Source organism: Cicer arietinum, chromosome 5, assembly GCF_000331145.2.
Source record: "Cicer arietinum cultivar CDC Frontier isolate Library 1 chromosome 5, Cicar.CDCFrontier_v2.0, whole genome shotgun sequence".
Lineage (NCBI taxonomy): Eukaryota > Viridiplantae > Streptophyta > Magnoliopsida > Fabales > Fabaceae > Cicer > Cicer arietinum.
Genome location: NC_021164.2, coordinates 69864675 through 69880819, shown reverse-complemented (window position 1 = coordinate 69880819; position 16145 = coordinate 69864675). Strand labels below are relative to the sequence as shown.

At 25.4% G+C, this 16145-nt stretch overlaps 1 protein-coding gene across 1 annotated transcript; it reads right to left on the bottom strand.

Annotated features, from left to right (window-relative positions):
- Positions 1 to 6335: 6335 nt before the first annotated feature.
- On the bottom strand, positions 6336 to 7872 carry LOC101506434 (U-box domain-containing protein 27-like). The gene has a single exon (XM_004502855.4). It carries the CDS (start codon positions 7765 to 7767, stop codon positions 6529 to 6531), a length of 1239 nt encoding a protein of 412 aa, XP_004502912.1. The 5' UTR covers positions 7768 to 7872; the 3' UTR covers positions 6336 to 6528.
- Positions 7873 to 16145: the final 8273 nt, after the last annotated feature.

Here is a 16145-nt window from a genome sequence, read left to right as displayed (position 1 = left end):
GGCAAGGAAGGAGTGTAACAATATCCATTTTTCTAGTTTTTCAAATTTTGTAATTTACTTCGATTTTTTATTATTTTATTTTAATGTCATTTTAGAAAGAGCTAACAAGAATTAAAATTTGTTTATACCTCAAAAAGCAAAGCGCTAGAAAACGAAAAGGGAAAATATGCACAAGGGATCCGCGTTTTCACCTTTATACTCCAATCCACATTCTTCCCACAAACCAATATCCATAATCCAATGCACTATAAACAAACTTTGACACACGATGTTATGTCGTTGTTCCTTTTAGGTACACATCACGTATCATTGATTTTATAAATAGTAATTATTTAATTTACTCATATAAAAAATTACAAATTTCGAAATAATACTCGAAGTCTTACAATACTATTCGTACTTATTTGAGATCCCAATACATAGTATTTGTTCATTCTTAAACCAACTTATTTATGAGCTTAAGGAATTTGTGTTGTTTTAAGTGTTTGTAGTGTGAGAGTTTAAGGAATTTTTAAGTTTGTATACACTAATGCGTGATGTAAGCTTTTTAAAAAGTTAGAAAACGAGACTCTTCACGTATTCAATAAAATGTTGATTCAGTGAAGCTCTTTCGATTTCCCCTAACGCATACGATATTGGGCGCTGAAATCATTCCTTTTGTCATTAAATTATTTTTACAAAACTTGTTCTTAATGCTTTTTTGACTCAACATTTTTTCAAAACCCACTTATGGATAGTTGGTAACGTGCCCCAATTTTCGCCCATGTCCAGTTGCATAATTTTTCTTATTGGTTATTTTTTATAGTATTATAAGAGCAATTCACTTCTTTTCTAATCCAACGGTAAACTCAACATGATTCAAGTTCTATTATGTCACATTACCCTAAATCAACTCATTCATTTTTTACGGTTTAAATTTTAAAAAATTATATTATATTCTATTACTTTAATTTATACATTAATATTTAATTTATATTTAATTTTATTAGAACTTAAAATATTAATTTAAATATTAATTTAAATATTCTAATATTATTATACATTATTTTAATTTAAAAGTTAAAATCAAAATAAAAATTTAAAATTAAAATAAAATTGTGAAGAAAAAGTATGAGTAACAAATTGTTCCTATTAATGAGCTAACAATCGTAATTAGAGGAAAAAAGACTAACGGTGGTATATTAACTAAAAAAAGCTAATGGTTACAAAATTATTATTATTTAATAAATTAAAAAGAAGTTAACACCTATAAATTAATAAAAAATAATTTTATTATTATTATTATTAATAAATTAATAAAAAGTAGCGGTTATAATTTTATTATTATTAAATTGTGAATCGTAGTTTCTTCCTCGTGATGACACATGGGTACAACTCCAACGGTGAACCCACAAAAAACTGAAAGTTAAGTAATTAACGGAGGAACTCATTTTTGCTGCCGTTGGAGATGCTCTAAATACTCCTTCAGTTTTTATTTTCCAGTGCACCTAAAAATATTTTCTTACTTTTGAAAAATACGTTCCTCACTTATATTTCTCTAGTTTTAATCTTTTCTGCTATTCTATTACCTCCACTACCTTGGATAAAGACTTAGAGCTCGTTTGATTGTGTTTTAGTTTTTGAAAATTATTTTATAAATAAATTTTAGAAAACTGATTTAAAAAAAAAAAAAAATGTTTGTTAACTCCAATTTTTGATTAAAAAGTTAAAAAAATTGAAAAAAAAATGTAAAACACAGTTTATCTCTTTTATTTTTTTAGTTTTAAAAAGTATAATTAAAAATAATTTTATAAAATAGTTTTTGAAAACAAGTAATCTAAACAAATTTTTTAGTTTTTAAATTTTAAAATACTAAAATAAAATTTTTGAAATGTGAATCAAACACACCCTTATTATATCTTTAGAGGATTTGCACATATTAGATAAATAAAATCTTGGGTTGTTGTTGTCATCACATATTTACAATAATATGTTCTGGAAAAAAAAAAACTCAAACACTCTGATCTCCAACTAAATTAGAAATTAATCTATTTAAACTTTGTCAACAAATATAAATCAAGAGTTTGAAAGAAAAAAAAAACTCAAATTTAGTTTTTACAAAAAAAAACTTATTCCCTATTAAGTTTTTCATTTGAAGATCTCGCATATTAGATGCAAGTGATCTTGCAAAATAGGAGAAAGCACTATTTTCAAGTCACGTTATTGTCTTTAAAAAAAAAATTGCAGTTACATTGAATTATAGAATTATATTATTGTTCACCAAAAATTTATAAAGAAATTTATATTTATTTTTCTTAAAAATATATGTTATTATAAAATAAAATAGTATAGGTCGAAACTTAATGCTTAAAATACATCTGTGCTAGTCCACCTCACATGTTTACTCAAAATCGGGTCAAAAATAAAATCAAAGATTGAAAGCAAACAATAACTTTGTTTAGTCAAAAAAATAACTTTATTACAATTGACAAACTAGTATTTGAGGTAGATATTATTGGTCACCTAAGGCAATCCAAAGTTGATTACTTCATTTTGTGTTCTTAAACGGACTCAATTTGTCTATATTATTTATTTTTAATTTTAGTAATTAGTAAACATTATTATTTTTTAATCTTATACCTCAAATAAAATTTAATAAGTAGCGTCCACCTAAATAAAGAAAGAGTATTTATATTGTCAACCTTTTAGTTGATAAGCATCAATGTTTATTCCTTCACAATGAAAATGTTTATTTAACTTGGTGTTAAAGAGATGAAGCACTTCATTGTGATGGTTAATATATTAAATCTGTTTGTTTAATATTTTTAAAAATATTTTGTATTTTTAAAAATAATTTCTATGATTATTTATTTAAAAATAGTAAAAATTGTATTAGATTTGTTTATTACCGATTAAAATTTTTTTGATATTCAATAATTTACATATTTTTTATTAGAGATTTTAACATAGTAAAATCACATTTAATAAAAAAAAATATCTTTCAAAAATAGTTTTTATGCAAAACTTCTCAAAACAACTTTTCATCTTAATCATTTTTTAATATTTTATAATTCAAATAAAAAGTTGTTGCAAATAAATAAAATATTTTAAATTATATTTTAAGATAAACTATTTAAACAATTTTTTTATTTCAAATTTTATTTTTAATTTTTTTAAAAAATAAATCTTATATAACAAAAATATAATTTTAGCACATTTGTTTAAGATTTAAAAAAAAATTACTTTATATTTTTAAAAATAATTTTTATGAAAATTTACCTAAAAAATGTTATAAGTTTTTTAAATTTATTTGTTACCAATTAAAAAAATGTAATTTTGACATTCAATAATTTAGATATTCATTATTAAAAATTTTAACATGATAAAAATTATATTTTTTAAAAAAATGCAACTTTCAAAAATAATTTTTATGGAGAACTTCTCAAAATAGCTTTTTATTTTAACCATTTTTTAAAATATCATTATCCAAAAAAAGTTGTAAAAAAGAGATGAAATACTTTAAATTATATTTTAAGTTGTATGTAAATTAATTTTTCATTTGAATTTTTATTTTTAAAATTCTTTTCTAAAAATATTATATCAAAAATATTAAATACTACAAAAAAAAAATTAAATCAACAATTTTAATATATTATAAATATCATTTTTAAATTAACTTAAACAAACAGATTGATTGTCCCCGAAGATTTACTGTTTTTTTATCGCTTTGTATTTTTTATTACCTGAAAAATATTCTCTCTATCTCATTTTTTTATCCTTTAAGCATTTTATTTTTATCTTTAAATTTTAATTCTTTTAGAAAAATAAGTTGTAAATAATAACATTTTTGTTTGTATTATTAAAACTTAAAAGTATATATTAGTTTTTTATTTAATAAATTAAAAAAATTAATTAATATCCATTTATTATTTTTTTAATAGCCATATTCAATAAAGTACACAGTAGTCCTACACACCCTCTTTCTGAAGATTATTGATCGGTTAATTGTTTTATTAAGATTTGACAAATGTGATTATTTTAAATTTTATGATGGAGGGCGGGCATTATTTAGGGACCTTTAAACTATTCATGCATTTGCATGTTTGCCGTATGGATTGTAGTGGTCAAACTATATAAAGTGATCATTTTCAATTGGGATTCGAATCCTTTTCATTCTTTAATTGCAAACAGACAATTTTAATTAAAGCTTCCCGTTACAGTCAGCAAAGTTACCCTATTTTCAGCATTTTGCGGCTCCATGTCTCTATCTCTTTATCTCTCAATAAAATGTTTGTTTTATATTGGATAATATAATATTGTTGTATAAGGATGGATGAATGTGGTTTGGTTGAAATACGGTACTCCCCGCTAGCATCTCGCTGTCACTCTATTCTTAAACATGCAATTACATGTACATTAATTCACTTAGCACCAAATAAGATTCATAATATTAATACAAACCGCGTTGTTATTGGTCAATAATCACAAGCGATGCTCCTAACTGCCTTCAAGTTCTTTAAACTCCACCCAGCCAGATTCAGATTTAAGATCGTTTTCAATTCTTCCCCATTTGGATAGTGACCCACCTGCTAATTTCAATTTCTATTCGAAGTTGTCAAAAAATAAATAAATATTGTGATCACATATTATGTCTCGGACATTATCATCACCGTTCAATCTGCATTTGGATATCCGCGACTCTTTGATCAAGTTCAAACAAACTAAAAAAAAAATATCAATTTTAATTTATAATTTATAATTTAAAATTCGATTTAAAATATGAGTTGTTTATTTTTAACGTGACCATCATCGATTTTTAAAGTGTGATTGCATAATTTCCTTTACCGCAAGGAATCTGAATGTCAATATTTTGATGGTAAATTTGATTTCTTTTAATTTTGTTTTATAATGTATTTTTAAAACCACTACAACTATTTCTTACGACAAAAGTGAATACAAAAATTAATTTTAATTTTGATCATTTTGTTTTTACTAATTTACGTAATTGATTTCTTTATTTTAAAAGTCGATAATTTTGATTTCTCTTTAAAAATTTTAAACTAAAAAATGACGATTTGTTATATTTTAAATGATGCGACATACGATTTCGTTATATAAAATCATTTTGATACATTAATTAAATAACAAAAATTTAAAATTTATGAAATTAAACTATGTTTATGTATCAATTATGTGTCTAGATCTTAAGTTCATCACCTCAAGACAATTAAATGTGTAACGAGATAAAAAGAAAATAATTATTGATATGAATTAGACCAAGGAGGGTGATTGACTTGAGAGTGGTTGAGCAACATTTTGTGAATTCGAGGTAGGGAGGTAACTTCAAGATCTCATATGCTCAAGTAAGTATATGTTTGTGGTTAATGAGATATGTCAGAGTGGGTAAAATGTATCTTTTACTTTATCAAAAACATTGTTATATATAGTAGGAGAGTTAGGTTTATTGAGAACGAAAACGTCTATACTCGGAGAATATTGTGCCATGGTTCTTGTCTTTGTTCGCTTAGATTCGTTGGGATTAGGGTCAATAGATATTTTTAGGGTTGATGTTGAATACGACCAGTTGGCCCTAACTCATTTTATCGAGTATGGGAGGCCGTGACTTATGATGTTGTAGTGTGTCTTAACGTAAAGGGCTCAGCGTTACTCAATACAATATTTAACTTCGGGAATGTAATTGTCTTTGAGGTTGTTACTCGATTCTGATACATTTTGTAGGTTGCACGGATGTAACCTACAATCTTGGCTTTGTCAACTCTCAACCTCAGTGTGACGTGTCAAGGAAATTAGATTATCCAATTTTTGAATTCAATGTTTGCACATCCAACATGTCCTTCAATGTTTGTAGGTCTTGGCCTGAGTTAGAAAGTCATTTAGATCTCGGGGCTCTTCGAGGCCAATGTCTTCAACAAATTGAATCCCCTTAAGGAGCCTTTGTTCTAACAAATACATATTCATCTTGTCACCTACTTTGTTAACGAGGACAATTTCACAATTAAACCGCTTAATATAATTTTGTAAAGGAATGTCCCTACCTTATACTGTCAGTTACAAAGTAGCAATCGTATTGGGTCGTTTTTGGGATGTGGTGAAATGAGTAGCGAGTTGTTTGCAGAATGCGATGAGTCTGCATTTGACGTATCCCCGAGCACACAATAATTGGGGATGATTTCGATGTACTCATTCGTTCAGTGGTTTTTTGTCGTAATCCTTTAACTAGGGAGGTTTTATTAAACATATGGTTCTAGAGAATTTCATGTCATCAATTTTATTGGATCCAAAACCACAAATATAACAACAACAAAAAAAAGAAAAGTTAAGAGAATTCAATCTAATTTAATAGTTAACAAAATTTAAATATATTTGACTGATATTCGTAATTTTGAGAACAAATATTTTCTTTTATTACATTTGTGTGACTATCGACTAACAAAATTTCCTTCCATTTACATTTACATTTACAGAACCTTTTTTTTATAAAGAAAAAAAAATACTAGTAAATTAAGTGTCTCCCTCTTTGAAAGTGGATCAAAATGGCATGATATGCGTGGTCTTGGTTTCATACGAAGAAAGGCATGATTTAGAGTTAACCCGAAAAATCTTGAGCAAATCCGTACACATTTGACGAACCTGAGGGGAACAATTACTCTGCATCATCAACAATATCTTCGTTAATCCATTCGCTTGCGTAACCGCTTCTTGCGCTTTCTGATCCCTAAACAGATAACACACACTCCACAGCGTCGTCACCGCGTGTTCCGTCGCCACGTTGGAAACTTTCAGAACCTTGTTCAGTATCGCCGCCACAAACGCCGCGTCTTCGCACATCTCCTTCCTCCCTTCGCTCGTCGACGACGCCGTTTCAACTAGCTTCAACGCCTTCTCCACTACCGTCACGCTCGTGTTAGACTCCGTCAGTAACTTCGACAACTTCTTAATTACTCCAATTTTCACCAGCTTCAGTTTATTACGTTTCGGCTTTGAAATTGCCACCAAACACGCTAGGCAATTTTCAATTAGCTTCGGATCCTTTTCCGGCGTCGCTAAATTCAGCAATTCGGTTATCAAAGTTTCGTTCTCCCCTATTAGAAGCTGTGACTCGGCGTCGAGAGAGATGAATTTCAGAACCCTAGCGGTTGCGATTTTTGAATCGGTGCTTCCTCGTTTTAAAACGACAAGCATCGAATCTAAGCATAACCGTTTCTTTCCCTTCAACACATGGTTTTTTAACTCCTCGCGATCTTCGATTTTATCAAGAACCAAACCTAACGCCGTTACGATTTGTTCGAGAAATTCAACGCTCCCGTCGACATTGTCGAGAAAACTAACCAGTAAAGGAACGAAACCGTCTAATTTCGCGAGAAACGCTCGGTTCTGATCGGAATCTTGAGCGAAACGAACCGTTTTTGTAATTGAACCGAACCGGTTAGAACCGGAGGAGCCTAATTCGTTGATGGCTTGTAGGATTTGGTCCTTAGAAAGGACAGAAGGTGAAACGGGCGGGTCGACCCGGTGGTGAACCGAGTCGGTCCAGATCTGGATGAGACTATGTAGAGTGCGGTTAGGAACAAAATCCTTAGTGTGGAGAATCTGCATGGTAGCAGGACAAGTGTTATTACCATCGTCTAACCAGCGTTGGATGCTGGAACGGTCGTAGGTGACTCCGGTGCAGAGGCTAACAGGGGATTTCATAACATCGAGTGAGATTGGACATTTGAAGAAGGTGGGAACAGTGATGCATAGATCAACAACTCTTTCTCTAACCATGGTGTATGAATGAAGGAGTTAGTGGAGAAAAAAGAAAGGGAATAAAACAAAAGTGAGAGTTGAGAGAACAAAGAGAAGAGGGTGTTGTTTAAAGGTGAAGTGAAATGTGGGAATTGAAGGGGATAACATAAGAAGAGTCAAAGGTGGGTGACGTAAGATGCTTGCTTTTTCTTTCTTGTTTTTTGCATTAACTAATAGTATTTTGTTGTTTTTGTTACGCTTTTAGTCTTTGGTCAACGAGGGAATTGTGGTGGGGAGGGGACATGGTGGGGTGCGTTACTACTGGCCAACTGTCTATAGATGATGACCGTTGGATTGTGGACACAACATGATTGAAAACAGATTTGATTTTAGTGGGTCGCACGTGCTGAGGGAGTCGATATTTTGTGTTGGATGGAGGGGGGGAGTAAATGCCTATGATGAGAAGTGGGGAAGCTTCTCTGGGAGGAGAACGTGGGGTGACACAGATTCAATTAATAAATCATCATGGAAAATTATACTCATACACGCCTAAAAATATATTTTACCTGTATTTTATTCAACTACATTTGTCTCTAAACATTGTACCATACCAAAGTAATCATAATAATAAAATTGTTAATATAATTGTTATTGTTTTATAAATTTATTTTTAAAAGGAGAAAATTCGCTAATATTTATATTATAATATCTATTGTCAATTATAAAAAAAATATTATGAGTGTGTTAATGAAAAACAATTAATAATATTATAAATTTTAAGATAGTCTTATCCAAAGGGATAAAAAGAATTTTCAATAAGGTCTTTTATATATATATATATATAGATGAAAGATTGATTTTTTTTTTTTATTAACAAACAAAGTAAAATGTTAAAAAATATTCAAAAACTATTTATTAATAATTTAAATGTTTGAAAAAAAAATTGAAAGTTGTATAATTCATATTTTAAAATTATAATATTTTTATTAATTAAATATGCAAAAAATTATTAACAAAACAAAATTAAATAATTTATCTATAAAATAAAATTTAATTATTATAACAATATAAATTTATTTATAAAATACGACAAAAATATATCAAAACAAATAATATATTATTTTAATTCATATAGTTCAACCAAAGAGTCTTGTATTTCAATTCCCATGATCATTTTCACTTTTGTAAAATAATATAAATGAGCAATAGAGAAAAATGCAAGATCCTTGTACTCATCATGGCTTATTATGCCTTTTCTTTCACTTCCTCGTGGGAAGATGTGTTTCAAATTTAAATTTATCTTTTTTTCGTTGAGCGTGGGGGAGAGTGGAGAATGTTGTTTTTATCGGAGTCATTATGTTTACAGAGTCATAATGGCACCGAAAGCAACCCTAAATAACTTTTTTGTTCTCAAACTCAACCCTAAAAAATAAAAAGAACTATAGTCATTATCATTTTTTATTCCCACAATTTATGTTTCGATAAAAGCAGAGTGCGAGCAAATTACCTCCCTACTTTCATGCACAGGAAACCATGGGAAAAGTACTAGCTAGTAATAATCATTGACATAAATTTATAATAATTTTAGTTGTTATTATAATGCGTTAAAATCAATTTTAATTATATATAATATTAATTTTAATGCGGATTAATAATATAATAAATAATTATAAATTAATATTAAAATTTATAGAGATACTTTTTAATCTAACAAATTTAAAAGATATTTATATTAATTGATGTTATTAAATAAATATAACTTTTTAGTTGTAATTTGATCTTCACTATAATACATTTACTTTTTGTAAATTAGTTTATCGAATGAGTCTACTAATTTTGTAAAGATTTATATATAGTGTATTTGTTCTTGGTTCACTCAATTAAACTTATGAAGATCACAACTAAACCTTATTACGTATTAAGCAAATCGATATTTAGTGTTAATTTGCTATATATATATTTAAAATGAACTCAATGTGTCTTAATAGTAAATTCCATTAGTATAAAAATGCATTTATATAATTGTTGGATTAAATAAATATTTTTTGATTGAAATTCAAATATTATCCGGAAACTTAACTCCTTTTGAGAAATTCAACTCTATTGATATTATTACATTATTATGTTGGACTATGTTAATGTGGACTAGTGCAGTCAATTTTATTTTGTAATATTAAGATTAATTAGACGTCAAAATATTTGAATATGTTATAATTTCAATTGTGTGAAATAATAACTATTGTTTTAATTGAAACTAATATTGTTTTGTGAAAAATTATGTTAGTGTGTGAATGTAGAGAGTTTTGTTGGGTCTTATAATAATGAGTAAGTTAGTCTCTATTCATCTACTAAAGAAATATTTTTTTTATATATTTCCAGTGTAGAAGTGTAATCGTGTGATTGATATTACACAATTTTTCATCACTAATAGATAAAAGATAGTTTCTCTTCTCTTCACACACACAATGACCTAAAAGAGATTTGTGAAAGAATTACACATTGTTAATATTAGTAATAAAATGGTGTACTAGCGGTTGTTTGATTTTTCGTATTTGAAGTTTGAACGCATCAATTACGTAACATATATAAAGTGAGAAATTTGGTGAATGGTAGCGTGGGAGCAGTTGATTCCTGCGGCAGGATGTAAATTTTCTCATTTGCATGACAATGACACCAGGTTAACATTCTTTCCATTTCTCAACTTTTTTTAATATTTTCATTACCATAATTTTAAGAATATAAACATATTAACGTAATATTTCACGAACTCAAATATTTATAATACACTTAAAAATTTATCAAAATTATAATAATAGACAAAAGAAATGAAGTGGAAATAATTCAAGTAGCCTGTGGGACTCTGGACTTGTTAATTGTAATGTGAAATTTGACCAAACCTAACACTTCTATTGTTTGCACCTTATGCATAATAATAATAATCCAACCAAAATCAAGTTTGGCGTCGTTGTGTCAGCATTTTAAGCCCAAAACCAAAAACAAGTAAATTTCATGAAGTCCAATTAAGTTGGCGAATCTGCACCATACGGCACTGTCTACTAGCGTCTACCATTTTGGGCAAAGTTTTTCAACGTTCATACGCTTATTATATTAATCAATTTTGAGATAATTGAATATACAATTTTCAACTTAAATAAAAAAATATTATTTTATAATCTCTGATCGGTTAAGGGACAATTTCAGTTGAAAATAACTAATCGTATGTAATTTTTTTTTAAAAACAGCGTTTAAAATGGACTGAAATATTTTAGAGATATTCTTGAATTCCAAGTGATCACTGATCAACCATCCAATTACAATTATGTAGTCTTGTGCTAAGTTAGCCGAAAATCTTTGACCGAAATTTTGACTAGTAGGTCATTTTCAAATATTATTTATGTAGTTAGTGTGCTTGGGCCAACTTTTACTTGCGTGTATTTTAATTTTTTTACTAACAACGCGGTTGATTTATTTATATTATAAAAATTATATCAATTACAAAAAATATAATTTAAAAGAGTTAAAACTAGAGGTGCTAATTTAGTTCAATCAACTATCTAATCTATCTATTGCTCAATATAAATTTTAAAGGATTCAATAAAATCTATTTGTTTACAAAATTTAATGGATTACATATTTTATGTAATAAAATTCAATAGATTATATTTTAAAAAATATTGTATTAATTTCAAAAAATATTTGGTATTATAAAAGTATTTAAAAAATTATTTTGCTAATTATTTTAAAATTAATTAATTCCAAAAATAGTTTTATTTAATGTTTTTAAAAACTGATTTAAAATTTATTATTTTCAAAACCGTTATTAGAAAAATCTGAATCTTTAAATATTATTTTTATTACTAATATCTTTATTTTGTTTAAAAAAACAGAAATTAAAGAATGATTTATTTAACTATACAACATCATTTTATTAAAAAAAAATATTTTCTTTTATAAAAAACATTTCTTTTGCTGAAATAAAAACATTTAAAAATAATAATTTATAAGTTATTAATTTAAAGGTTAAATTACATTTGCGGTCTATTAACTTAATTTTAGTCCTTTATATATTTGTTTTTCTCGAGTTGGTCCTTTATTTTTAATTTTAAGTGACAATTAGATGTTTTATGTTTTAAAATGTCAACAATGTTGTCATTTTTGTTACAAAAATTTAAAAAAATCATCAAAATTTTCAAACAACCATCCTAAAATTCATTATCATCTTCAATAAAATGCAAATTTAATCAAATTCATAACTTAAATTTTTAAATAAACTCATATTTTCATTCTTTATTTGATGTTGTTGGAGATGAAAATACGAGTTTATTTGAATATTTGAGTTATAGATTTGATGAAATTTGCATTATATTAAAGATGATTATTAATTTTATGGATTTTTTTTTGAAAATTTTGATGGTTTTTTTTTTTTGAATTTTTGTAAAACAAATGATAACATTGTTGACATTTTAAAACATAAAATATTAAATTGTCACTTAAAATTAAAATAAAGGACCAATTTAAAAAATATATATATAAATAATTAAAACGTTAATTAAAATTAAGTTGAGAGATTATATATGTAATTTAACCTAATTAAATAGGATGGTGATCAAGTGTCATAGTCATACCATCATCTTTTATTTACCACCGTGGTGGCCGCCGCCTCAAACCACTATCCTAATATTAATTAATAAATTAATTACCTATTTAAATAATAAAAATAATAAATGTTTTGTAAAATAATATAAAAAATATTATCAGTATTTAAAAATAGTAATTTTAAATTCTTTTAAAATTTAAAACAGTTTTATATTTAAAATAATATAAAAAACCAGTTTTATAAATATTAAAAAAAAATGGTTTTTAAAAATAATAAATAAATTAATCTTAGGAATAATAAAAACTATTAATTATTTTTTCTACAATAAATAAAAATGATGATTATTATTATAGGTATATAATTTATTATAATATTAAAAAAATAATTAAGTGGATTGGATGGATCCATTAAAATGTGATAATGGATGAATTTGACGTTTTTATATTTATTTTTAATGGATTGATTGAATTTGGATTTTTTAAATAAATTTTAGTGGATTGTAAATTGATTAATGGATTATTTTAATCCATCAATTACAATTCAAATCCATTCATTTTATCACCTCAATTCACAACATTCAACTACACATATGATAACATTAAACTATCTAAAATATATGTTTTTAGAGTTATAATATTGAATACGTCAAAATTATTGATTTAATTTGCACTAGATTAAAATTAATCTTTTAAATTAAATCAAATATACACTTCACTAAAATAAAAAATAAAAAATAATGTTGTACTTAAACGATGAAACTATGAAAAATAGAACTAAATATATATATATATATATATATATATATATAATATTAGTCATTCCACAAAATTCATCAAAGTTTAATATATATATATATATATATATATATATATCAATTATTTAAATAATAAAGACAAAAGAAAATATTTTAAATTAGCGATTTTAAAATAAAAATGGATCCTAAATCACTCCCTCCAAAGTGAAGAAAAATAAAATAAAATAAAAAGTGTGAATAATTAATAGATTTGCATGTTCTGAAGTTACAGCAGAACATTACAACATTTAAAAATAATACAATTTAAAATCGAGAACGAAAATTGTTTATATATAATTTCATCAATGAATAATTTAAATCGTTTAATTTTACATCAACAATCAAAATCACCTAATGTCTCTAACTACTTAAACTTAGTATTGCAGACAATTCTAATTTTTTAGGTTAATTATGATAAAATACACATTGAGGTATTTGGATTTTTTATATATCCCACTTTCAATTTTATATATTAAATTGCCCTACTTTTTGGGTCAAGTAGGAGGTCGCGGGTGCGACTAGGTAAATGCAATTTTTTTTTTACCCCGTTTGACGCTAGTCAGAGATGCGACCACCTAAAAGAATTTTTAATTTTTTTTGCTCGTTTTAATTGGAATTTAGGTGTTTATATGTTAATAAATAATTAAATTAATATATAATTATATTAAATAATACATTAATAAATAATAATAATAATAATAATAATACATTAATAAATAATAATTATTATTATTATTAAAAATTGTTATAATTAAAAATAGTTAAAATTAAAATAGTAAATTATTATTGTTATTATTAAAAGTAATAATAACAATAGTATATAATTTAGGAATTAAATTATTAAAAATTACACTAATTATAAAAATTAAGAATGAAATTATTACTCATAGAAATAACTTTTTTCTTCAAAGCATTATCCTTAAACTCTCTTGCAAAATTTTGTAAAATATGTCGGACACAAAACATATGTTTTGATGGAAGATCTTGCCACCCATTATTCGAATTATTGTAAGCATTCTTAAGGAAAATGGGTTCTAATCCACCTACAACTTACATTCAAGATAATGATCAGAATGAACCGAAAGAACCTCAACTCGTTCAAACAGCTAGACGAGTTTGACGAAATTCTAGATGTGAAACTGGAGGTCATTTAGGTGAACATCAATAAGATGTATTTTTTTCGTTAATTTAATAAATTTTGTTTCATGTTATTAATGTAATTTTTTTTAATGTATTTTCTTTTAAATTTATAATATAATTTATTATTTTTAATTTTAATTACTTTTAATAATAACAATAATAATTTATTTTTTTAATTTTAGTTATTTTTAATTATAATAATTTTTAATAATAATTAATTATTATTATTATTTATTAATATATTATTTAATATAATTTTTTATTAGTTTAATTATTTTTTAACATATAAACACCTAAATCTCAATTAAAACGAGCAAAAGAAATAAATGAAAAACTTCTTTGGGAGGTCGCATCTCCGGCCAGCGACCTACAACTAGGTGAAAAACACACTCTAGGACTGCGACCTCCTACTTGGTCCAAAAAGTAGAGTAATTTAATATATAAAATGGAGAATAGAATATTTTAATTTAAAAAAACAAAAAATAGAATATAATGATAAAATATCCGAAGTATTTATTATAAAATACACATTAATTTTTATAGAAAAAGATTATGTCATGCATTTACCCACGGTATAATACAATTATGGCATGCTTTAACTAGAAATGCATCAAAAGGCGGTATGCACAGTACACTTAGCATTTAGATATATTTTTAGTGGAAATATATCATATATTTAAGATTTAAGTTGTTTCAAATATATCAAATTTGTTCTTCTAAATTTTTTACCGAAATATATTTCATCACAAAAATACACATGTGTCAGTTATCGTAAACCACCGATCAAAATTCGGCGGATCATTTTATAATTTTTAATGTGTAATCATTAAATTGAATAAAAAAATCAAATCAACTTGCAAGTTATTTAATCTGTTAACCAATGTTTTAAAGTGACGTTATTATAACTCAATATATATAATTAACATTGTCAAGGAAATTAAATTATAAAAGTAACAAAAAAAAAGTTCATTTATAACAAAAATATTAAATTATATTTTATTCATAATAAAATATAAATAAAAATAATAGTTAAATACACTACAAGAAAAATCTTAATTTGTTGTCAACTTTATAAATATTTTGTGACCGAAAAAAACCTCACAAATTAGTGATCCAAAAAACCCTCACAAATACAAAAATTGAAATTGGTTTTTCTTTGTGGTTGCAAAAGCCCTCACAAAAATCTTAAAAATTTAAGTAGATTTTGTAGTTGCTTAAGCATTCACAAAATCACAACAGCAACAAAATTACTCTTAATACTCCCAGCAACAAAATTACTCTCAATACAAAATTACTCTCAAGAACTTATAACAAAAATATTAAATTATATTTTATTCAGAATAAAATAAAAATAAAAATAATAGTTAAATATATAGTTGATGTACTTGATTAAAAACTAAAATTAAAACATAACAATTTTTCAATTTTTTTTTAACATTTCATTCTATAATATTAAACTCTCAATCCTATGTTTAAAATATAATTAAGTTATAATTATATTAATTTTTGTTGACCGGATAATAACCTAATTACCTCTTATTTATAAGATAGAGTACAAAACACATTTTGATGATGACCAAATATTTGACCTGAGACATTTTATAGGATGGTATAAGATCCACTTCCAAGTAATGAATTGCAGTGTTAGACACGAATTGTTGATACATATCAATTTAAAATCAAATTAAGAAACGTGTTCGTCTATTTAACTTACTTGACGAGGAAGATCTATATATAATATACTAGTTTGTAACTCGTGAAGCCGCACGGAACAATGATTTTAACAAATAAATGGTTATATAATATATATATATATATATATATATATATATATATATATATATATATATATAATATTATATATATTTTATTTACAATAAAAATAAA